A 27,501-nucleotide genomic window follows, 5' to 3' on the forward strand; every position below is an offset into this window, starting at 1 on the left:
AGAAAGAAAACAGAAAAAGACCATGAGACAAACAACAGTATACAAAGCACAACATATAATACTAAAGACAGTGAATCAAATACTTCACTAAAAACCGGGGTGACATCAGCTGCTCTAGAAAGATCATGTACCACATACGACACCTGATGTATCAATTGATTTCCAAAGTGTGAAGTGTTTTAATCACATATTTGTTAAAAATATTTATATGTGTGCTATAATGATTGAGATGAAAAAGAAAAAGTTCACCTTCAAATGTTTAAATTGCTCATATTTTTCCTATTACAGTGTAGAAGAAGCCATAAGGAAAATTATAAACAGATTAGATAAATCAAAGATTAAAGAAAACCTCAGGTAATACGATGTTTAAAGGTTACATAGTCATTGTATAAAAATAGAACAATCAAATTTATAACAAAACTTCGACGAAGGACACATACAATATTGATGTTCACTGTCGTTTGACTGTCAAATTTACCTTGACAAGGGTAACATATGGTGTTGTTAAGTACGGTACACATACATATATATATATATATAATATATATTTGGTATCAGTACATGAGATGGGAATCACGAGAACAACTTTGTCCCACATACATTCCTCTGACAAAAACTTGAATAGATAACATGGGCTTCTTTTATTGCCTGTACCAAGTCAGGAATATGACAGTTCTTGTCCATTCGTTTTTGATGCGTTTTGTTATTTGATTTTGTCATGTGATTATGGACTTTCCGAATTGATATTCCTCTGAGTTCAGTATTTTTGTGATTTTACTTTTTTTTCTTTTAATACTGTTACATGTGTGTTATTGTAAGGTTGTCATATGATTTATATCAAAATAAAATTTTAAGTAAAAATGTGTCTTCAATTTGGTGCGACGAAGCGATTTTATACATTTACCTGCACCACAACTATTTGAAAGTCAATGTAGTATAAATTTATGAATGCTTGAGTTATTACTATAGAGCCTTTAGTTTAAAAATTTACGCTATTGGCATCTGGAACATAATTATATAATGTATTTAATTTTATGTAATATTTGACATTAAGAAATTGTTTTAGGGGAAACGTTTTGAATTTGTTATTTGATGATCAGTTTTTCTTCACAGTAGCCTTTTGTAGTTTATTCAAATCCATGATGATTCAATTTTAAAAACATATATCAATTTATTATTAATCATACCATGTTTCATTTCCTTTTAATACTTTGGGATTAATAGTTTAGAATCATATGATAAACTTCATAACTTTATTTTTTTTTGCTTCTTGTGCTTTGATAGAAAAAAACATACCAATTACTTAAATGATCGATACGTCATCTAATGGAAAAATAATATTTCAAACTTAATTACAGACTGTACTCTAGTGATACACGTATGTCTGGTACCCCAGGAGGAAATGAATTGGTACACATACTGGAAAAAAGTTGGAAAGAAGCTGGGATTGACAGTGTCAAAACTACCCCTTACGATGTACTTATGTCTTACCCTAATGATACACATCCAAATAAGGTATGATAAAACAACAAATATCTTTAATCAGGCGTTAGTGGTATTGTTATAAGTTAACAGTGAAATAACATTGATACCAAACTTTGAGGAAGATTCAAAAGGGAAAGTTTTTAATAAAAATCCCTTATATTGACAAAAATGTGCGAACAAAACAAACAGACTGTCAAAAACAGGGGAACAGCTTTCAACATTGTGTTATAATCTTAATCATTATAAAAACACACAAATATGACAACAAAGAAAAACAAAAAGTTATATAGACAAAGCACACAACAAAAAACGACAAGAATGCAAAAATTCACCATAACTCAATTACACAATGGATATAACCAAAATAGACTAAACAGAATAAGTAATAATTTACACTAACAAATAAAGAATTAAAATGACAAACAACGTCAGTACATAAGATCTATACTGTAAGACCATCGTGTATTATATGTGTAGTTGATACAGAATATTTATCAACAAGGTCTTTGTATCTTCTAATGAACTTCTTTAGATAAAGGACGAGACGTTCTATGAAGTAACCCTTTCTGCTCAGATAGTGGTGACATTTACTCACCATAAGACTCTGTCATAAACAGTTGATATCGTTTAAAATGCTTTTTCCATCAGTATTGTTACATTGGGTTTATTTAGCATATATGCAATAGTACTTCTTTTATTATATTTTATGATCTACACATGTAATATAAAGACATATACCAAGGAGTTTGGATCATGATACTGTTTTAGTATTAGATTTGACACTTTGTTATTGAAAATACAGAATTTTATAACGTTTAGATAAAACGTATTTGTTCTCTATTTCTAGATTCAGTTAATTTCTGGAAACACTGTTTTGTTTGAGTCTGCAACAGCAGAAAAGGCATTGGATGCTGACAGTAACAAGAAAACAATTGTAGCGCCATTTAATGCATTTGCCTCCGCTGGAGTAGCAGAAGTAAGTTCTAAGTGTTTGAGTTTTTTTTATATTAAAAACCCTAATATTGTGTTAAATTCTAATATTCAATATTTTATTGACGTATTGTGATAATGAGACTTTTTTATCACACGGAAATATAGTCATCAATATGTTATCTCTTTTTATTTAAGAAAAGGATTTCAACTGTCCTTTTTAGGTAATTTTCGTTAGTTTTCTTGCTCACTTTTAAAGACATCTTTTGTGTGTTGATTTTGTTTTGTGGCTTTATAAAACAAATTTAACTTAAAAAGATGGAGGGAACAAAAAAAAAACGCACAGTGCGGTTGCCTTTTTCTCCTCAACCCTGTACAACCTGTGTCGTTTACAAAGGTTGAAAATGCAATAATTTTGATGTATTCATATTAAATAAAGATTACATAATCCCATCTCAATTTTGAAGCAAAATGTGTACTTGAATGAGTAATTATAGGGCTCAAAGCTCATTTTTATATGTTCCCAAGGTTTAAAATTTCCTGTGTTTGCTAAACTGAAACTAAATATATTCTCATCACGTAACAATCATAGAATGATGTTATGCTTAGTCTGATAATATTTCTGTATGAGTCAGTGGGTTTTTAATTCATGTCATATGGATTCAGGAATAAATTGATGAGAATAGCTTACTGCTACACACGCTGTTCATTCAAAATATATATTTTCTAACAATAGGCGTTTGCCTTGAAATAATTATCATGTTCCTTTAAATGAAATTTCATGTTCCATGCCTCTATGATGATTCAGCCAATATATTTTTCACGAAACTAATAAATTTTGTTTTCTGTTGCACCATTAAAGTATTTGTATTCAATTTAGCTCGCCCTTTCCATCTACTTTTTTGTCATTTGATCATATGATACAGAAGCGTGAAGTTATTTAAAAAAAAACTTTTTATGTGTAAATTTTCTGGATGCTTGTGACATTATGCAATAAATGCATATTACAGAAATGTAATGGATATCTCTCCCATTAGTCGTAATCTTTGGAGTACATTATTATTAAATTGGAGATTTTAGTATATCAGTTAAACTAAAAAATCATAGAATGTGTATGCATATGACATATGTTTTTACAGTATCAAACACCTTTTTAGACGTTGACATTTTATTTGCATTTAAATGATATTAAGACTGTACGTACATCAGAGTGTGAATCAAATTAACTTCTTAATCTTATTATTCTGCAGTATAAAGATATATTATTTTTTAATTGAATTCAATATGGGTAGTTTAGAATATCATTGTACTTTATGTTGTATCTTCCTATTATGATATATATCATTAACATATAGCTAATCACTATTTACACCCGATCGAGTTCCTTATAATATTGACTTGTATGTTTGATTTTTTTTCTCCGAATCACTGCTGGTTCATAATTTCAAAAAATAACTCAATGAAAGTAGAACTATACATAACAAAAAGAATCGTACCCTAATTATAAATACTTTCACATGGTTATATGTAGGATTAAAACATTATTTGACCGCGATGAAGTGACACAACAAATCTGCGACTGCCTACGATTTATTTCCCAATCTCTTTTAGGTGGGCATGTGTAAATAAATCTTCTTACGAAACACTATGGTTTACCGACCAAGGTATATATTGCCTGAGCAAAATGTGGCAAAACATTTTGGATTTTTATGCTTTTCAAATTTGTAATTGATTTGGCCTTCAAATTGTTTTATACAGTGCAACCGATGAGTCTAATATACGTGAATTGCGAGGCGTACGTATTAATACATATACACCTGGTATTATTAACTGATTATACACGCACCATGTCGATATCGTTGCTGGCACCCAAGAATATCATCAGCCCAGTAGTGATGAAAATGCTCTGTGAATTTTCTGTGAATCTATTATTCATTTATTTATTAAATCGCGAAGTATCGCTTTTGCGGTCTATTTCTGTGAATTTGTTATTTATTTGATGATGAAATCGTTCGAACAACTATTGAGCCTATCCAAATTATAGTTGGCCCACGTCAGATTTGACACAACTGTATATGTTTTTGTATAAATGCTAGACTATTTCCGAACTGATTTGGCTCCCAACGGCTTAGATTTAAGTTCCCCTTATTGGTCATATGAAGAAGAAGTCGAATAGAACGTCCTAAACACTAACTGTCAGATACGCCTGGCATCTTTAATGATTTTTGCCTCTGCTCCAATATATTTATACCAATTTTGGCATGTACATCTATACAAAAAAGTACCCACAAACATGTGATGCCCTACTGATGAATCCCAAACAGCTCCTCCTTTTTAAGTATTGAACGTAGAACATATTTTATTTGACCTTATATCTCAAAATTAATTTAACTTTCCTTATTCATTAATATTTAAGGAACAACTCACATTAAGGAAAGCGTATTATTTCATCGCCATTTTAATGGGGAAAAGATTTATTAGATTTTTTGGTACATTATTTGTCTGTCTTTAATCTTACATTGCAACGTAAATGGTATAATCTGTCCGAGGATGATCATCAATTTAAGTGTTAGTGAAACAGTATTCTCCGCTTTTGTAGTTTTGATTGACATTACTTTCGATTGTCACTGCTTAGGGTGGGTAACCGACATATCTATTGTAACCGTAATCTAGCAATAACATCATTAGCCAACCGCTGGGATATAATTTTATACCATTCTTTGTTAAGATTTTAGACATCTTGGTTTACGTCAATAGCAGTATCTATTTTCTTCTCAAATTATCGTCATGTTAATTGTATGTATCCAAAGCCTACTGCAAACTTTTTACACTCGTACCTACCATTGAACTCTGTTCAAGTTATGACGTCTTTGATAATTTATAATCAGTCATTAACTAACTAATAAGCCCTAACCCTAAAGTTAATCAAACCATATACCTAGAAATAAGACTGATGTCACTGACGAGTATCAACCTGTAGTCTTATGAAGACATAAGGCGCATGTGGTATAAACGATTTTGAGGTATAGACTTACACAGGCGGAAGGTGCGTCTTGTATACCAAATTATAAGCCTGATATCTTTGAAAATCAGTATCAATATTTGAGCAGATATCACTGCTGAATGTTGGTACGTCAATGAGGGTATCGCCAACCCAGTAGATCGCACATAAGTGTTGACAAGAAATATCATTTATTTTTCTGTGCATTTACCGTTGACCAAATGTTGTTCAAAACACTAATGTTTTATTTTGGAGGAGTAGATTACCTTCGCCGTATTGACACACTTTTATTTTTTTTATTTACGTTTATAGATACTCTTAAACTTCATATCCTTAGTCAGACTCCAAACCTTAAACAAACCCTTAATCAATCAATACCCTACTGTGAGCACAAACCTTAAAGAACATGGTCCACTTATGACAACGACGAGTGGTGCTTATCTGGACATTTTTATAATTTTTATAATAATAGTAAAATACAATGTAAAAGTAAAATATCAAAAATTACGAACTTCTAACGGAAAGTCGCTTACCAAACCGCAAAAATAAAAGCCTAATCGCATCAAACGAATTTCGACATTGCACACACTTCTAAGGTTTAACATTGGAGCTGTGAGTAAAATGATGAAATACATTACAATCAAAACCAAGGAGTAAACAAAGACTCATCAAACCAAAAGACATTTACATCAACAGTTACAAATAATAAATAAGAAACAACGCGAACTCCACTAGAAACCGGGAGTGAAATCAGGTGCTCCGGAAAGACAACCAATAAAGAATAGCTGAATATAGTTGAACCAAATTAAACATAAATGACGGAAGCAGTACTTGTTAAGTACGTTGTTGTTCTTTGGTGTTCATCAACCAACCATTTTGACTTGCATTTGGAAATTAATTATCATTGATACCTCATAAAAATGAAGAAAAATCATAGATGTCACTAAGTTAAAACACTTGCTTATCAAATAAATAACTGGGTAATGTGTGTTGAATACTTTTTCGTCAATCAGTTTGTACCACTTGATACCAGTTATATATTTCTTTTGATAGAACCTATATACAAATTGGTTCATTTATAAGCCAAGGGATGTCATTGTCGTCTCTAAATTGCAGTTCAACTTCAAATTCGTTTTTGTGCTGATCATCAACATGCCTCAGACATTTTAATAACGAATATCAAAAATAATGATAACAAATTATTTCATTTTAGGGCGACCTCGTTTATGTTAACTATGCGAGAATAGAAGACTTTATGTATTTAACAAAGAACCTAAGTATGGATTTAACTGGGAAAGTATTGATTGCTAGATATGGGAAAATATTTAGAGGATCTAAGGTAAATATACAAGCATTTTATCATGAAATATATACTGGCATTATAATAAAAGCAAGTGTCACGAGTAGATTCAGAAATATGATCATGTAGACGTTTGAGATAAATTGGGATTAGTAAAGGAAATAATGTGATCAGGAGTAAAAATGTCTAGTTTGAAATCAGGCTTCAGCAGTTGGTATGTTAGGATAATAGAAAGGAGAGTTACGAGTAGGAAAAATGAATTCTTCGTTTGAGTCATAGATCCCTGGTTTAGTCATCAATCTGTTTCAAATTCTGGAAGATTTAGATATGACGATAGCATTGATGTGTCTGTCTGGAGTATAAGTTGTTCCTAAAGTATCCTGAGACATATTGAACAGTTACAAGAAAAACCATGAGGTGATGATTCAAGTTTCAAACCTTTAGGTTTATATGATTCTTTTGAAAACAAATTTTGCAAATGAAACAATTTTTCCCCATCAACATACACATGATACATTAGATATCTTTGTTAGATTGTTTCGGACCTTATTTCTGCTTTTTTTTTTATTCATTTGTATATGTTTGAGGAGAGATGAAGATAAGTGTATGTAATGTTTTGGTTATAGCGGTCTTTTTATTGGACCTCAGAAACTAAAATTTGATATTTTAAAGACTGATACTTTAAATGCCATAAATAAATTTTAGGTAGAAAATGCACAAAACCACAATGCCTCAGGAATTGTAATGTACACAGATCCGTCAGATTTTAATATGGCAGGAGAAGCTACATATCCTAGCTCGTGGTGGATGCCAGATACTGGAGTCCAACGTGGAACTGTCGGTCCTGATGGAGATTTTCTCACCCCATTTTATCCCGCAAAAGGTACATTTATTAAAAGTTGTATAGAAGAAACAACTATACCAATTGTATTCACAGAAATGCAAATAAGTCTTTAGCTGTCTAAGTCATAAATAAATAAAACGAAATCATTTGGACCTTATTTTCATACGAACATTCTGAAACAATTTTGTAAAAAGAAAACGATGATACAAAGGGACTTCAAAAACCTATAAGAATATTGCAACACCGGATAAAAACAAAAGGACAAAAAAAATATAGCCAAAGCTGGGCAAGTAATCAGAGCTTTGCAGGAGGGAGATATTGTCCTTATTTGCAATTAATTGAACAACACTTTATTCGTAATTTGATGTGTTAAATTTTACACAGTAAAAATATATTCACACAGAAGTATTAAACTGAAATGTCAATTGTATACTTAAAAAGGAAATTGCACTCTTTATGTGGAAATGAAACTAAGAAGAGGGAAATTGTAAATTTATTAAGATTGTCTACATATATCCTGTAATTTAACTGTCTTATGATACTTTTCTTAAATTTAGCACAGTTTTTTAACGTTGGTTAAGGTCTCATTTCTTTTGAAGGATTAGTAAATAACCCAGATTGAAAATAATCAAGTGTTTCAACAAGTAATTTGAGTATTTTGTGATATACCATTAGATACCTATATTTTTTTAATACTTGTATAATAAATTTGAAAAAAAAAGAAGCTGTTCCTTGGAAAATGGCATACATTTCAAATACATATATTTTTTTTTATAGATTATGCTTATCGTAAAACTGAAAAAGATATCGCAGAATTCCGCATACCTGCACAACCTATTAGTTATGGTGATGCAGAGAAATTTCTCAGGTAAATTATACTTTGTAACACAAATGCTTTATCTAGGTCAAATATGCTGACATTAGGGGAAAATATATCAGACATTATTACTTGAGACACCCACCCTAAATTGATACAATTGTTATATGTACAAAATATAAGAAAACTAAACAATCTTGATAAATACTTAAAATAAGTTGAGACAGTACGCTGCTAAATGTTTAATAAATTTCTTACTCTGCGTTATACTTGAAATCGTTGTGTACAAGAATGATTTAATGTATTGTATTTAAAAGTAGTAAACATTTTATCTGTGTATATGATATGATGCATCTATAATTTATTTGTCAAAAATTGTATTTATATCCTATAAGCTGCTTGCTTTTGGAATGAAGTATTATAAATGTTGTTTTAAAATAGTGCTGCCATTTGAATTGTCTTTGTTATGAATTTAATATTGTCTTATTTTTGGTCATTTTGTTATAATTTAATTAAATTTCGACATATAAATATGTTACAAATTGTATTTGTTGAATACATATTTCAGCTAGGTGGACATGTAACTTACTTGTTACATATTTTATTTATTAAGTAAAAACTCATTATTCATCAAGTTAGAATAACCCCATTTGTCAAATATTTTATGAGTGATCTTATATAGCAAGTTATTTTAATGAAGGTCAAAAACACATGCTTAGAGGATAAAACTTATGTTTTGAATTTGTATACCAAGTTCACTTTATTCTTTCTTCACACAACGTGTTTTCCATTTATCCAGATTAAGTGATTACATTTGTTTTACCTGTTAAATTGGAGGTGACATGGGACATTGTCATTGAATTAAACTGAGTTTCTTTTTGTTTTTCCCAAATATAAAAGAATGACAATATTCATGTACTTTTGTTCCTCTCAAATGTTGTACTGCTGCATAATAAAAACCCAATGACTACCGAATGGTTATAGCATTGTCATAAAACTTTCTCAAATGAAATTCTAAAGTCAAAGATATCAAGCTATATGTAACATTTTAATTTGTATGAAAATGCACACTCTATTCAAGTTAAGTTTAAGTTTTAGGATGCAGTGTCTTTGAAATGTTTACTATTAACTAACATTCTTTAATTATCTGATAATTTCACAGGGAATTAAACGGAGTAGAGGCACCACCAGATTGGAGGGGAAAACTAAATATTACATACAGAATTGGAACTGGATTTTCAAATGCAAGCTTGTAAGTTATTAAGACTTTGTAACATGTTTGCAAAGTTTGTTTTTCATTTCTTTTCAACTGAAATAACCGAGAATAAAATAGTATGTCATGTATAGTAGTAAATATGCAGCTGAAGAGCAGTTGGAACCAACAGTTCGTGGCGATCAGCGTTATTGTTGAAAGAAGACAGAGCGCCCGAACAAAACCACCGACCACCGATATGAAAACGAACAATCAAAGTCAATTAAGATTAGATTCGGGTGCACCTGTCAACTACGTTATTCCAACTCACAACCTCGGTGTTGACAGGCTAGTGATCCAGTAATTAGACTAATTTGACAACTTTACCATCGAGACCATATGATTGAAGATAATTTTTCTTCAATGTGTATCCGCTTTTTATCATTCCTTAAATCAATTCGAACAAAATGATATGAAACCTACAGTTAATTAAGTAACATTAAAATTTTACCTAAATTTGTACCTATAGCATGTTAAAAAAACGACCGAAACAGTCCCGGCAGCGTCCCGATTCTGCGGAATACGATCCATCATAGATCAAACAGTAACCAGACAGTGAAATGACGCTGACAGAAGATCTGTTCGAAAACTGTCACCATTTTCGGTATAATAGAGCTTTCTTACAAATTGACGAAAGGTACGTATGCTTGACGAATCATACGTAAGACTCGTTTTAGGGATCCTTTATTTTGACATATCTAAATAATAATCATGGAACTTCGGACAATTATCCTACATGCAACGACAATTATGAAGTTGGGTTTTTCTTGAGATATATTAAGGACTACGGGACGTACGATAGATTAAAATATGATACCACCAGATCAGAGGAGATAACACTTCAAAATATCCTAAATATATAGTAGTCAGACAAAAATATTTCCCCTAATAGACTAAAAACCGGCCCCTCCCTTACTCTTCAATATTTCAATGTTGAGCAATGGAAGGGTTGTTTTAGCGTATAATTACGTTTTGCCTATAGTCCTGAACATTCATGAAATATTAGACACTGGACGATAAGTGACAACTTCGCGTCTATCTTCCAAACATGTGTACTGTTAAATCGTCATTATAAAATGCACAATATATATGGTGCAAAATTGTAGATTTATTTTCTTGATATCCAAAATCTGTTTTTCTAGATTTATTCAACATTACTTTTTAAGAACATTGTAGCATCATTTTTTTTTAGCAAATCTCGATATTCCACTTTGACAATTTGCTGAAAGTGAACTATAAAAAATAAAAATAAATGTGAATCTTGTCGTTAAATATAGACTAACGTACATACTTCAATAATGCCATTGAAATGTTAATCGTGAAACTCGTGCTTACAAAATTCCCGCTGAAATGTGTGTACTCGTGGTTTACGTAAGTAACGTATCGAACGTAAGTGTATTTGATACTATTTTTCTCTGTTTGATTATATCAAAATCGTTTATTATTTGCGATATTATTATTTTTGAAAAATAAACTTGATTTAGAAAAGAATGCTGTTTTACTGAATAAAACAAAGACTCTTTTATCTGTTATTGTGGAAATGAAATACGTGCTTCCTTTACGTTCGTTCGTACCTTTCGTCAATTTGTAAGAAAGCTCTATTAAGATACTCTCGAAACGCAATCCTATCACACTCTGTTGTACCATATTACAAATGACAAATGACAAATGGACTCAGTATTATCGTGTTCTGTAATTATCGGGACTCACACGTTGGTACTATTGCCAATTCTCGTATTGTTACGCCCCGGTGATTTGAAAGCTGATATTTTTACTGTGGTCTCTGTTCCACACTTGATACACACGACTTTTCCGGAATGGTTTCAGCAAAGACTGTTTGCATTCGGAAAGGAGTGGCTGCTAACTTGACTCAATTGGCAAAATAACAGCATTGACAAATTTTTCCAGATCATGCCGATTCCACAGGACACCGTCCAGGAAACACAGAACATTGTTACGATTTTAATCGGATACAGCAGAATCTATCACGACATAGTCACGATTGTATTATGACTAGACAATATGAAACCTTACTTCTTACTTTTCAAAGGTGAATTTCGAAAAAAAATCGCAATTTCTAGGGAGATAACTGATTGAAACGTACTTCAATTGTAAGATACAACTTGATTCTTATGTAGGTAGATATCGTTTTTCATATGCAATACTTTTAGATTGTTTATTCGACGCTTGTGTGATTATGTCAATTTAGACTTGAAATAAACGTTATTGGCAATAAAAAGATATTTTAGTAATACCATTATATCTTCATTTGTATGCCCATTTAAGGGCATTATGTTTTCTGGTCTGTGCGTCCGTTCGTCATATCGTTCGTTCGTCCGTCTGTTCGTCCGTCCGTCCGTCCGTCTATCCCGCTTCAGGTTAAAGTTTTTGGTCGAGCTAGTTTTTGATGAAGTTGAAAATCAATCAACTTGAAACGTAGTGCACATGTTCCTTATGATATGATCTTTCTAATTTTAATGCCAAATTAGAGTTTTTACCCTATTTGGTTTCACTGAACATAGAAAATGATAGTGCGGATGGGGCATTCGTGTATTAGGGACACATTCTTGTTTATGTGAGTTATACATTAATTGTTTCAATTGATCCTGTATGAATAATTGTTTTTTTAGGAAAGCTAAATTAATTGTGAACAACTTTGAAGAAATAAGGACTATTTATAATGTCATTGGATATATAAAAGGATCTGTTGAACCAGGTAAAATACTTTTTTTCATAACCTTTTTTGTATGTTATCGTTTTTCCCAGTTATCAATTTATTTGAAAAAAAAATCAAACTATATTGTTCGTTTGTATTTAATATGCAAATGATTAATAGTTGGTGGAGTACAATTAATTTTATGATTTACAGTCTTAAAAGAACAAAATGTACAAATAATCTACAGATTATTAACAAATATATGAAGACAACCTTTCAATGTTGGAACTCGGCAATGTCGTTAACTCCTTATTCCATTTCAGATCGGTATATATTACTCGGAAATCACTACGATGCCTGGGTATTTGGTTCTATTGATCCTTTATCTGGTACAGCAGCATTGACAGAAATTATCCACAGTCTTGGTGATATGCTCAAACAAGGTATTTATGACATAACCTACCATAACAAATAGCTTAATCTATACTACCTGAAATTACTGAACACTTCTCGTTGATTCAAATGTTTCAATTTCATGAAATAGATATGAAAATTGAATTTATTATTTTAGGTATAAGACCAAAGCGTACCATTGTGTTCTGTTCATGGGGAGCTGAAGAACATGGTTTATTTGGTTCAACAGAATGGGTTGAGGTAATTATTTTATATGCAATTACATTCGATATGACATGTTTGCACTTAAAATAGTGTTCATGTTCAGTCGAATGATGCTAATACAAGTATTTCGTACTTTATTTGTCCTTTTATACATTTTTTAATTTGAGCGTCACTAATAAGTGTTTTGTAGACGAAACGCGCGTCTGGCACAAATATAGTTTCAATCCTGGTTTCTATGATGAGTTTATTACATTGAATACCCGAAACATGTTTTCGTTTTCTTATAAACATCTTCATTAAGTATTGTCCTACATCGTCTATCAATATATACAATTACATAACAAGTGGATTGTTCATTTTGTATTGTAAAAAAATATTGTAAATTACTAGAGTATAAAATATGATATATCACTATATATAGTTGAAAGATTTAATCAGACTTTCAATGTTGCGTTTTTTAAATTTGATGTTACAGTACTACGGGAAATATTTTAGTTCCTTCAATAGGAGTCAAACTCGAAATTGTTGAAAACAATTAATTTAAGGTTTGTGTATTGTGAATGTAAATGAATAATTCAGCCATAACCTCTTTATTATTGTCAACTTATTTTCAGTAATGTGTGAATTACGACTACTTATCAACTTATTTGAATACATGTAAATGTCACAAAAATATTGAACTCCGAGGAAAATTCAAAACGGAAAGTCCCTAATCCAATCAAATGGCAAAATTAAAAGCTCATACACATCAAACGAATGGATAACAACTGTCATATGTGATTGTTAGGGCACTGCAGCTGGTTATAATTTGAAAAAAATCAAATAGGTAGAAGATGATCATCAGCGTTCTTTATGATTGATGATCTGTATTTCATGTCCTCTTAATAATTTCATGTACCAAGTTAAACCATTGTGGTGAGGTCAGCCTATTCATTTACCGTGGATTCTTTTTTCTAGAATCAATCTGTCCCTGAATTGGGCTCACCATATTAGATTCTTTTGTTTACCTTGTGTGCCTAATTTCTTTTAGTTTGAATTGACTATTTAACTGATTTCTGTTCACTAATGGAATTGTTTGAAAAACTTACATTTAATTTTTGTGATTTCTATATGCCTTCACTGGGAATCGAAGCCGTCCATGAATTCTAATACGTGTTACTGCAACCTATCGACGAAACCTCTGGGCTAACAAGCGGTTACGATTTAAATGTCTATTTTTATATATATAAATGAATATATTATATCCATCGGTACAACAGACACACAGGGTTTCTACCTTTATATATACATAATAGTCAAACCAATAGTATGAATTGGTAGCCAGGAGGTTTCATGGATAAGATAAATGAGTTTAAGGTACGGACTTGTATTGTGAGGTTCGAATCCCTGAATTCTCTTTGTTGTCCCTATTCTCTTCTTTTCCAGTTTTTGTTTTGTATGTTGTTGGGGATAATTTGCGTAATAAAAGCGAGTTTGGTCGTTTATTTTTGGATTATTGTTGGCCATTCCACATGTTTGAATTAAAAATGATTACATTCTCATGATTTTTGTCGAGCCTGCAACTTTTGTTGCAGAACGCTCGACATAGGGATAGTGATCCGGCGGCGGCGGCGGCGGCGGCTACGGCGGCGGCGTTAGCTATCTTTTTAAAAGCTTTATATTTTAGAGGGTGGAAGACCTGGATGCTTCATACTTTGTATATAGATGCCTCATGTTACGAAGTTTCCGTCAGTCACATGTCAAATGTCCTTGACCTCATTTTCATGCTTCAGTGACCACTTGAAAAAAAAGTTCAGATTTTTTGTAATGTTGAATTCTCTCTTATTATAAGTAATAGGATAATTATATTTGGTATGTGCGTACCTTGCAAGGTCCTCATGCCCTTCAGACAGTTTTCACTTGACCTCGACCTCATTTCATGGATCAGTGAACAAGGTTAAGTTTTGATGGTCAAGTCCATATATCAGATACTATAAGCAATAGGTCTAGTATATTCGGTGTATGGAATGACTGTAAGGTGTACATGTCCAACTGGCAGGTGTCATCTGACCTTGTCCTCATTTTCATGGTTCAGTGGTTATAGTTAAGTTTTTGTGTTTTGGTCTGTTTTTCTCATACTTTATGCAATAGATCTACTATATTTGTTGTATGGAATGATTGTAAGATGTACATGTCTAGCGGGCAGATGTCATCTGACCTTGACCTAATTTTCATGGTTGAGTGGTCAAAGTTAAGTTTTTGAGTTTTGGTCTTTTTATCTAATACTATATGCCATAGGTCAACTATATTTGGTGTATGGAAATATTTTATGATCTATATGTCAGTCCCGCAGGTTTTATTTGACCTCGACCTCATTTTCACGGTTCATTGCTCAGTGTTAAGTTTTGTGTTTTGGTCTATTTTTCTTAAACTATAAGTAATAGTTCAACTATATTTGTTGTATGGAAGCATTGTTAGCTGTATATGTCTGCCTGGCATGGTTCATCTGACCTTGACCTCATTTTCATGGTTCATTGGTCTTTGCTTAGTTATCTTGGTTAATGCTAAGTTTATGTGACAGTTTTTAATAGAGCTTTATACTAAGGACTATCAACATAATATCAATAATTAGTAAAGAAGGCTAGACATTTCAGCGTGTGCACTCTTGTTCCATTTTTGTTTTATAAGTTAATATAATATGATTTCATCTGTTTTACTACATAATTTTACAACTGTTAATTCGTAAATTCCTTTGCTGGAAAATCTTGATGTTCCTAGAATTAGGCTATTTGTTGGAAATTTCAGAAACATACTTATTATATACACTATATATATGTTTTTTGTCGGGTTGTATTCCCTTTGACACATTCTCCATTTCCATTTTCAATTTGAATAGAAATAAGTTCGAATATATTTTATTTTTCAAAAACAGGCAATATTCAGATGCCTGATAGTATGAAGATCTTTAAGAACAGACGTGTTGTGCTATAATATATTTGTATTTTTGTTTTAACCATTTAATTGTGATATTCAATTTATTGTAATGAATCGTTTGACACGATTACGTGGTTATTTAAACTCAGTTACAATACCTTCTAATTAAAAATAGGCGTTAATTTTAAAAGACATTAACACAATAGTTTAAGTTATAGATACAATGGATAATATGGTTTGTTTTTCATGAATCAACGCTTATCCGTTGTATCTATATCACTTAAACCACTGGAACTCCAGAGGTTGTATGTGTATGAACTTTTGTCAAGAGTAGTTATATAATTGAAGGAGACAAAATATGATACTACTTTGAAGACCCTTGAATTTGAAAACCAAAGAGTATAATCTATATATCAAGTAACATTCTTTAGATGCTCACAAGAAATATACTAAATAGGATGATGATAACACTATTGTCAATGAGAGAACTAGCTAACAGAGTCCAAATATAGCGGACTCAAGCAATTCTGGTTCCGATATTAGTTCTTATTAAGCAATTTATTAAGGCGACAATGTAACCATACAGATAACATACAGATGTTATTACCCCGTAAAACGATCACGAAGAAACAAATAAAGGTAATAAGCAAAACTGAATTCCCATGCAGTCAAAATGTCGGAATGTTTACAATTGGTAGAGGTACAGATCAGACATCAATAAATCCTTCGAATAGAAAGTTTTAAAATTATTTTCTTACATATATGGTTTTGGGTATCAAACTCATGGCTGTAAACCAAAATCTGCAAAAACTACTAAAATAAACTCATTTTGATAATTTTCTCATAAAGCAACGAGACAAGTACATACCATATTTTGCTACTAGATGTCTTATGTAATAATTTTGAAGTGGTACAATATTTTTCAGTCTGTTAGACTTTACTTATATTAATCTTTGCCAATAACTAAGTGTAAATTAAGGGAACACTAGTTTACTGATGTACTGATCTTATAAATCGGTTTAGAAGGCAAATCAAAATATCAAACAAAACCTGATGGAATCTGGTCCATTCTAAAAGAAGTGAAACGGAGTGAACAATGGCCTTTTTAGGTTTTACTAGAACACACCCGTGATTTCACGGGTCCGTGACTGAATTAAAGTATATAACTTTGCGCAAGCCTTATTTTAGTATTAGTATTGTCATCTGATAAAGTCATGCCGATTATAAGATACACAGTTTTTCTCTGCTTTCAAGTCTTTATGTATGAACCCGTCGAACTGAAACAATAATATTAATTATTTGGAAAACAAAAGGTCCTGGAATGGAGTATTTTTTAATCAACAGCATTGTCCTATATAAGTTATAAATAAAGTTGAATTCTTTGCTTCGCTGTTTTACGTCATGCCCACTAACAAATTGAAAACTACCTATACGCCTTATTTTTAGTCCAGATTTTTAATTTAGTATTTGTATTGTTATCTTAGAAAGTCTTACTGATTAAAATACAACAATAGGTAACAATTTGACAATTTAGTAGTGTCAACCCTGTGGTTATGACCCGTGTATATAGCATATTAATCCTGAATACAACGTCTGGTGGTGCGCCTGTCAGATGCGGAACGTACAGATAAGGTAATAGGTAACAGGTGAATATACTATTGGTATCGGTAGCGGACTCGACCCGGAACTTCTTAATTATTGGCAATATTAATTACGTGGAAAACAAAAGGGCCTGGAGTGGTGTAATTTTTAATCTACACCTTTGTACTATATTAGTTATATATAGAGTTGAATTCTGTGATTCGTCGTTTTTATGTGATGACGGCTGACAAATTGGACCTCGTAATTTTAGTATTATAGATATGTGAATTTTATCATGTTGATAGCTTTACAATGAAATCACAACTTACATGTATTTACTACTTGTGTATCAATAAATCAAAACCGTTTTCTACATTTGAAAATGCCTGTATCATGTCAGGAATATGACAGTTCTTGTCCATTTGTTTTTGATATGTTTTGTCATTTGATTTTGCCATGTGATTAGGGACTTTCCGATTTGGTTTTCCTCTGAGTTCAGTTTTTTTGTGATTTTAATTTTTTCATGTATAATTTTTGAAAAGATGAGTCTTATGTAGACGAAACGTGCGTCTGGCGTATTAAATTACAATCCTGATACCTTTGATAACAATTAAAGGATTTTATTCTTTGTTCAATTAATTTTAGAAGACGAATAATATTAGTATCTCTTTGTACACTTCCTTCCCATTTACATTCAGTATATTATTACTTTAGACGAAGTATTGTAATTCACAAGGTCATAAAAGTAGTAAATTCAAACGCTCTTTCTTGGTATTGATTTTATTTATATGCTTATGTTACATAAATTAAATAGATTTAAAACGTTATATGTTATAAAAACGGATCATCTTTAAACGGGATTTGACCTTTAAGGACTTAACTTTCCTTTTAACAATATTCTGTGATAGTCGTTAAATGAACTTTCTATCAGATGAACAGTGAACAGTTGGATACTAGATTATATAAAATATGCTACATTATATGATCAACGTTAATAGGATTATGTGACCTTCATTTACTTACCCCAGCTGAGGTTAAATGATTACATTCTCATGATTTTTGTCGAGCCTGCAACTTTTGTTGCAGAACGCTCGACATAGGGAAAGTGATCCGGCGGCGGCGGCGGCGGCGGCGGCGGCGTTAGCTATCTTTTTAAAAGCTTTATATTTTAGAGGGTGGAAGACCTGGATGCTTCATACTTTGTATATAGATGCCTCATGTTACGAAGTTTCCGTCAGTCACATGTCAAATGTCCTTGACCTCATTTTCATGCTTCAGTGACCACTTGAAAAAAAAGTTCAGTTTTTTTGTAATGTTGAATTCTCTCTTATTATAAGTAATAGGATAATTATATTTGGTATGTGCGTACCTTGCAAGGTCCTCATGCCCTTCAGACAGTTTTCACTTGACCTCGACCTCATTTCATGGATCAGTGAACAAGGTTAAGTTTTGATGGTCAAGTCCATATATCAGATACTATAAGCAATAGGTCTAGTATATTCGGTGTATGGAATGACTGTAAGGTGTACATGTCCAACTGGCAGGTGTCATCTGACCTTGTCCTCATTTTCATGGTTCAGTGGTTATAGTTAAGTTTTTGTGTTTTGGTCTGTTTTTCTCATACTTTATGCAATAGATCTACTTAATTTGTTGTATGGAATGATTGTAAGATGTACATGTCTAGCGGGCAGATGTCATCTGACCTTGACCTAATTTTCATGGTTGAGTGGTCAAAGTTAAGTTTTTGAGTTTTGGTCTTTTTATCTAATACTATATGCCATAGGTCAACTATATTTGGTGTATGGAAATATTTTATGATCTATATGTCAGTCCCGCAGGTTTTATTTGACCTCGACCTCATTTTCACGGTTCATTGCTCAGTGTTAAGTTTTGTGTTTTGGTCTATTTTTCTTAAACTATAAGTAATAGTTCAACTATATTTGTTGTATGGAAGCATTGTTAGCTGTACATGTCTGCCTGGCATGGTTCATCTGACCTTGACCTCATTTTCATGGTTCATTGGTCTTTGCTTAGTTATCTTGGTTAATGCTAAGTTTATGTGACAGTTTTTAATAGAGCTTTATACTAAGGACTATCAACATAATATCAATAATTAGTAAAGAAGGCTAGACATTTCAGCGTGTGCACTCTTGTTCCATTTTTGTTTTATAAGTTAATATAATATGATTTCATCTGTTTTACTACATAATTTTACAACTGTTAATTCGTAAATTCCTTTGCTGGAAAATCTTGATGTTCCTAGAATTAGGCTATTTGTTGGAAATTTCAGAAACATACTTATTATATACACTATATATATGTTTTTTGTCGGGTTGTATTCCCTTTGACACATTCTCCATTTCCATTTTCAATTTGAATAGAAATAAGTTCGAATATATTTTATTTTTCAAAAACAGGCAATATTCAGATGCCTGATAGTATGAAGATCTTTAAGAACAGACGTGTTGTGCTATAATATATTTGTATTTTTGTTTTAACCATTTAATTGTGATATTCAATTTATTGTAATGAATCGTTTGACACGATTACGTGGTTATTTAAACTCAGTTACAATACCTTCTAATTAAAAATAGGCGTTAATTTTAAAAGACATTAACACAATAGTTTAAGTTATAGATACAATGGATAATATGGTTTGTTTTTCATGAATCAACGCTTATCCGTTGTATCTATATCACTTAAACCACTGGAACTCCAGAGGTTGTATGTGTATGAACTTTTGTCAAGAGTAGTTATATAATTGAAGGAGACAAAATATGATACTACTTTGAAGACCCTTGAATTTGAAAACCAAAGAGTATAATCTATATATCAAGTAACATTCTTTAGATGCTCACAAGAAATATACTAAATAGGATGATGATAATACTATTGTCAATGAGAGAACTAGCTAACAGAGTCCAAATATAGCGGACTCAAGCAATTCTGGTTCCGATATTAGTTCTTATTAAGCAATTTATTAAGGCGACAATGTAACCATACAGATAACATACAGATGTTATTACCCCGTGAAACGATCACGAAGAAACAAATAAAGGTAATAAGCAAAACTGAATTCCCATGCAGTCAAAATGTCGGAATGTTTACAATTGGTAGAGGTACAGATCAGACATCAATAAATCCTTCGAATAGAAGTTTTTAAAATTATTTTCTTACATATATGGTTTTGGGTATCAAACTCATGGCTGTAAACCAAAATCTGCAAAAACTACTAAAATAAACTCATTTTGATAATTTTCTCATAAAGCAACGAGACAAGTACATACCATATTTTGCTACTAGATGTCTTATGTAATAATTTTGAAGTGGTACAATATTTTTCAGTCTGTTAGACTTTACTTATATTAATCTTTGCCAATAACTAAGTGTAAATTAAGGGAACACTAGTTTACTGATGTACTGATCTTATAAATCGGTTTGGAAGGCAAATCAAAATATCAAACAAAACCTGATGGAATCTGGTCCATTCTAAAAGAAGTGAAACGGAGTGAACAATGGCCTTTTTAGGTTTTACTAGAACACACCCGTGATTTCACGGGTCCGTGACTGAATTAAAGTATATAACTTTGCGCAAGCCTTATTTTAGTATTAGTATTGTCATCTGATAAAGTCATGCCGATTATAAGATACACAGTTTTTCTCTGCTTTCAAGTCTTTATGTATGAACCCGTCGAACTGAAACAATAATATTAATTATTTGGAAAACAAAAGGTCCTGGAATGGAGTATTTTTTAATCAACAGCATTGTCCTATATAAGTTATAAATAAAGTTGAATTCTTTGCTTCGCTGTTTTACGTCATGCCCACTAACAAATTGAAAACTACCTATACGCCTTATTTTTAGTCCAGATTTTTAATTTAGTATTTGTATTGTTATCTTAGAAAGTCTTACTGATTAAAATACAACAATAGGTAACAATTTGACAATTTAGTAGTGTCAACCCTGTGGTTATGACCCGTGTATATAGCATATTAATCCTGAATACAACGTCTGGTGGTGCGCCTGTCAGATGCGGAACGTACAGATAAGGTAATAGGTAACAGGTGAATATACTATTGGTATCGGTAGCGGACTCGACCCGGAACTTCTTAATTATTGGCAATATTAATTACGTGGAAAACAAAAGGGCCTGGAGTGGTGTAATTTTTAATCTACACATTTGTACTATATTAGTTATATATAGAGTTGAATTCTGTGATTCGTCGTTTTTATGTGATGACGGCTGACAAATTGGACCTCGTAATTTTAGTATTATAGATATGTGAATTTTATCATGTTGATAGCTTTACAATGAAATCACAACTTACATGTATTTACTACTTGTGTATCAATAAATCAAAACCGTTTTCTACATTTGAAAATGCCTGTATCATGTCAGGAATATGACAGTTCTTGTCCATTTGTTTTTGATATGTTTTGTCATTTGATTTTGCCATGTGATTAGGGACTTTCCGATTTGGTTTTCCTCTGAGTTCAGTTTTTTTGTGATTTTAATTTTTTCATGTATAATTTTTGAAAAGATGAGTCTTATGTAGACGAAACGTGCGTCTGGCGTATTAAATTACAATCCTGATACCTTTGATAACAATTAAAGGATTTTATTCTTTGTTCAATTAATTTTAGAAGACGAATAATATTAGTATCTCTTTGTACACTTCCTTCCCATTTACATTCAGTATATTATTACTTTAGACGAAGTATTGTAATTCACAAGGTCATAAAAGTAGTAAATTCAAACGCTCTTTCTTGGTATTGATTTTATTTATATGCTTATGTTACATAAATTAAATAGATTTAAAACGTTATATGTTATAAAAACGGATCATCTTTAAACGGGATTTGACCTTTAAGGACTTAACTTTCCTTTTAACAATATTCTGTGATAGTCGTTAAATGAACTTTCTATCAGATGAACAGTGAACAGTTGGATACTAGATTATATAAAATATGCTACATTATATGATCAACGTTAATAGGATTATGTGACCTTCATTTACTTACCCCAGCTGAGGTTAAATGATTACATTCTCATGATTTTTGTCGAGCCTGCAACTTTTGTTGCAGAACGCTCGACATAGGGATAGTGATCCGGCGGCGGCGGCGGCGGCTACGGCGGCGGCGTTAGCTATCTTTTTAAAAGCTTTATATTTTAGAGGGTGGAAGACCTGGATGCTTCATACTTTGTATATAGATGCCTCATGTTACGAAGTTTCCGTCAGTCACATGTCAAATGTCCTTGACCTCATTTTCATGCTTCAGTGACCACTTGAAAAAAAAGTTCAGATTTTTTGTAATGTTGAATTCTCTCTTATTATAAGTAATAGGATAATTATATTTGGTATGTGCGTACCTTGCAAGGTCCTCATGCCCTTCAGACAGTTTTCACTTGACCTCGACCTCATTTCATGGATCAGTGAACAAGGTTAAGTTTTGATGGTCAAGTCCATATATCAGATACTATAAGCAATAGGTCTAGTATATTCGGTGTATGGAATGACTGTAAGGTGTACATGTCCAACTGGCAGGTGTCATCTGACCTTGTCCTCATTTTCATGGTTCAGTGGTTATAGTTAAGTTTTTGTGTTTTGGTCTGTTTTTCTCATACTTTATGCAATAGATCTACTATATTTGTTGTATGGAATGATTGTAAGATGTACATGTCTAGCGGGCAGATGTCATCTGACCTTGACCTAATTTTCATGGTTGAGTGGTCAAAGTTAAGTTTTTGAGTTTTGGTCTTTTTATCTAATACTATATGCCATAGGTCAACTATATTTGGTGTATGGAAATATTTTATGATCTATATGTCAGTCCCGCAGGTTTTATTTGACCTCGACCTCATTTTCACGGTTCATTGCTCAGTGTTAAGTTTTGTGTTTTGGTCTATTTTTCTTAAACTATAAGTAATAGTTCAACTATATTTGTTGTATGGAAGCATTGTTAGCTGTACATGTCTGCCTGGCATGGTTCATCTGACCTTGACCTCATTTTCATGGTTCATTGGTCTTTGCTTAGTTATCTTGGTTAATGCTAAGTTTATGTGACAGTTTTTAATAGAGCTTTATACTAAGGACTATCAACATAATATCAATAATTAGTAAAGAAGGCTAGACATTTCAGCGTGTGCACTCTTGTTCCATTTTTGTTTTATAAGTTAATATAATATGATTTCATCTGTTTTACTACATAATTTTACAACTGTTAATTCGTAAATTCCTTTGCTGGAAAATCTTGATGTTCCTAGAATTAGGCTATTTGTTGGAAATTTCAGAAACATACTTATTATATACACTATATATATGTTTTTTGTCGGGTTGTATTCCCTTTGACACATTCTCCATTTCCATTTTCAATTTGAATAGAAATAAGTTCGAATATATTTTATTTTTCAAAAACAGGCAATATTCAGATGCCTGATAGTATGAAGATCTTTAAGAACAGACGTGTTGTGCTATAATATATTTGTATTTTTGTTTTAACCATTTAATTGTGATATTCAATTTATTGTAATGAATCGTTTGACACGATTACGTGGTTATTTAAACTCAGTTACAATACCTTCTAATTAAAAATAGGCGTTAATTTTAAAAGACATTAACACAATAGTTTAAGTTATAGATACAATGGATAATATGGTTTGTTTTTCATGAATCAACGCTTATCCGTTGTATCTATATCACTTAAACCACTGGAACTCCAGAGGTTGTATGTGTATGAACTTTTGTCAAGAGTAGTTATATAATTGAAGGAGACAAAATATGATACTACTTTGAAGACCCTTGAATTTGAAAACCAAAGAGTATAATCTATATATCAAGTAACATTCTTTAGATGCTCACAAGAAATATACTAAATAGGATGATGATAACACTATTGTCAATGAGAGAACTAGCTAACAGAGTCCAAATATAGCGGACTCAAGCAATTCTGGTTCCGATATTAGTTCTTATTAAGCAATTTATTAAGGCGACAATGTAACCATACAGATAACATACAGATGTTATTACCCCGTGAAACGATCACGAAGAAACAAATAAAGGTAATAAGCAAAACTGAATTCCCATGCAGTCAAAATGTCGGAATGTTTACAATTGGTAGAGGTACAGATCAGACATCAATAAATCCTTCGAATAGAAGTTTTTAAAATTATTTTCTTACATATATGGTTTTGGGTATCAAACTCATGGCTGTAAACCAAAATCTGCAAAAACTACTAAAATAAACTCATTTTGATAATTTTCTCATAAAGCAACGAGACAAGTACATACCATATTTTGCTACTAGATGTCTTATGTAATAATTTTGAAGTGGTACAATATTTTTCAGTCTGTTAGACTTTACTTATATTAATCTTTGCCAATAACTAAGTGTAAATTAAGGGAACACTAGTTTACTGATGTACTGATCTTATAAATCGGTTTGGAAGGCAAATCAAAATATCAAACAAAACCTGATGGAATCTGGTCCATTCTAAAAGAAGTGAAACGGAGTGAACAATGGCCTTTTTAGGTTTTACTAGAACACACCCGTGATTTCACGGGTCCGTGACTGAATTAAAGTATATAACTTTGCGCAAGCCTTATTTTAGTATTAGTATTGTCATCTGATAAAGTCATGCCGATTATAAGATACACAGTTTTTCTCTGCTTTCAAGTCTTTATGTATGAACCCGTCGAACTGAAACAATAATATTAATTATTTGGAAAACAAAAGGTCCTGGAATGGAGTATTTTTTAATCAACAGCATTGTCCTATATAAGTTATAAATAAAGTTGAATTCTTTGCTTCGCTGTTTTACGTCATGCCCACTAACAAATTGAAAACTACCTATACGCCTTATTTTTAGTCCAGATTTTTAATTTAGTATTTGTATTGTTATCTTAGAAAGTCTTACTGATTAAAATACAACAATAGGTAACAATTTGACAATTTAGTAGTGTCAACCCTGTGGTTATGACCCGTGTATATAGCATATTAATCCTGAATACAACGTCTGGTGGTGCGCCTGTCAGATGCGGAACGTACAGATAAGGTAATAGGTAACAGGTGAATATACTATTGGTATCGGTAGCGGACTCGACCCGGAACTTCTTAATTATTGGCAATATTAATTACGTGGAAAACAAAAGGGCCTGGAGTGGTGTAATTTTTAATCTACACCTTTGTACTATATTAGTTATATATAGAGTTGAATTCTGTGATTCGTCGTTTTTATGTGATGACGGCTGACAAATTGGACCTCGTAATTTTAGTATTATAGATATGTGAATTTTATCATGTTGATAGCTTTACAATGAAATCACAACTTACATGTATTTACTACTTGTGTATCAATAAATCAAAACCGTTTTCTACATTTGAAAATGCCTGTATCATGTCAGGAATATGACAGTTCTTGTCCATTTGTTTTTGATATGTTTTGTCATTTGATTTTGCCATGTGATTAGGGACTTTCCGATTTGGTTTTCCTCTGAGTTCAGTTTTTTTGTGATTTTAATTTTTTCATGTATAATTTTTGAAAAGATGAGTCTTATGTAGACGAAACGTGCGTCTGGCGTATTAAATTACAATCCTGATACCTTTGATAACAATTAAAGGATTTTATTCTTTGTTCAATTAATTTTAGAAGACGAATAATATTAGTATCTCTTTGTACACTTCCTTCCCATTTACATTCAGTATATTATTACTTTAGACGAAGTATTGTAATTCACAAGGTCATAAAAGTAGTAAATTCAAACGCTCTTTCTTGGTATTGATTTTATTTATATGCTTATGTTACATAAATTAAATAGATTTAAAACGTTATATGTTATAAAAACGGATCATCTTTAAACGGGATTTGACCTTTAAGGACTTAACTTTCCTTTTAACAATATTCTGTGATAGTCGTTAAATGAACTTTCTATCAGATGAACAGTGAACAGTTGGATACTAGATTATATAAAATATGCTACATTATATGATCAACGTTAATAGGATTATGTGACCTTCATTTACTTACCCCAGCTGAGGTTAAATATGTAAAACTTCTACTAGTACTATGAATTATTTGTATACGCCACACAACGAAGTTGCGGAGGTTATAATGTTTATTTTTTTCCCCGTCCTGTTCTTGTCATCGCGACTCCTCTAAAACCACGCAACAGACACTACAAATCATTAAAGTCTGAAATGGCCTATATCTGTACTCGACTGTACTGATTTTTACTCGACTAGTCTGAATTGGTCTGACTTTTACTTGACATTACTCCACCCCAGTCTGAACCATACTTGACTGTACTGAATCGTACTTGACCCATATCTTTGCCGTTTAAAATAGTCTGAACTATTACTCGACCAGTCTGAAACAGTCTTAACCCATTCTTGACATGTGCTCGACCTTTTTTTCCAGTCTAAACCATACTTAACCAAAGGTCTGAACAATACTCGACCAGTCTGAACCATACTAGACCAAAAAACCTCTACTTTTTTAACTGTTAAAATGAATTTCTTTTTAACTGACATATATAACAACAGCCAGCAAAATTTATAAAAACATTTAATCTTATAAAAGAAATATATCTCTGAATATATTCAAGATAAACTAAAATATTTTATATATAACTATATCAAAAAGAGATAAAATTGAATAAATAAATAAATAAAATTGTTTTTCTGATTAGTGGTGAAATATAAAGTATAACCTCTGCTTGGGGCAAACTCATAAAGAATCACACCTGGTCAGAGGTATTAAATTCTAAATATCCTTGATTCAAAATTGCAACATCCTGTTTAAATTAAATAACAAGGCCTTTCAAATATACATGTATGTACTAGATAAGTAATACACGAATTTAAGAAAATAGGGCTTTCTTTTTACCTGTAAAACACACATGTACTGAGGTAATTAGAACATATTAAAGTGCTTAATTATGTATGCCATGTTAATTTGACAAAAAAATACTTAAATTAATTGAAATTTTTTTTTACTGTTACTTCGGAATACATTTCCTTTTTTAAAAGGTTATCAAGGATTGCTATGAAAATTCTATTATCATGATTATATTAAATTCTTGGTTTAATAAAACAAAACAATTAAG

The 27,501-nt window shown here is 31.6% G+C and overlaps 1 protein-coding gene across 6 annotated transcripts in view; it reads left to right on the forward strand.

Annotated features, from left to right (window-relative positions):
• LOC139492078 (putative N-acetylated-alpha-linked acidic dipeptidase) overlaps positions 1–27,501 on the forward strand; it is an 83,556-nt gene that overhangs the window by 45,909 nt on the left and 10,146 nt on the right. For all 6 annotated transcript variants that reach the window (XM_071280207.1, XM_071280210.1, XM_071280212.1 and 3 more), the window contains 10 exons: positions 289–354; positions 1,359–1,515; positions 2,333–2,461; positions 6,630–6,755; positions 7,422–7,599; positions 8,338–8,428; positions 9,540–9,629; positions 12,260–12,345; positions 12,609–12,728; positions 12,857–12,939. In XM_071280207.1, coding sequence (XP_071136308.1) covers positions 289–354; positions 1,359–1,515; positions 2,333–2,461; positions 6,630–6,755; positions 7,422–7,599; positions 8,338–8,428; positions 9,540–9,629; positions 12,260–12,345; positions 12,609–12,728; positions 12,857–12,939 — 1,126 coding nt within the window. The remainder of the gene's footprint in view (positions 1–288; positions 355–1,358; positions 1,516–2,332; positions 2,462–6,629; positions 6,756–7,421; positions 7,600–8,337; positions 8,429–9,539; positions 9,630–12,259; positions 12,346–12,608; positions 12,729–12,856; positions 12,940–27,501) is intronic.

This window comes from Mytilus edulis, chromosome 10, assembly GCF_963676685.1.
Source record: "Mytilus edulis chromosome 10, xbMytEdul2.2, whole genome shotgun sequence".
Lineage (NCBI taxonomy): Eukaryota > Metazoa > Mollusca > Bivalvia > Mytilida > Mytilidae > Mytilus > Mytilus edulis.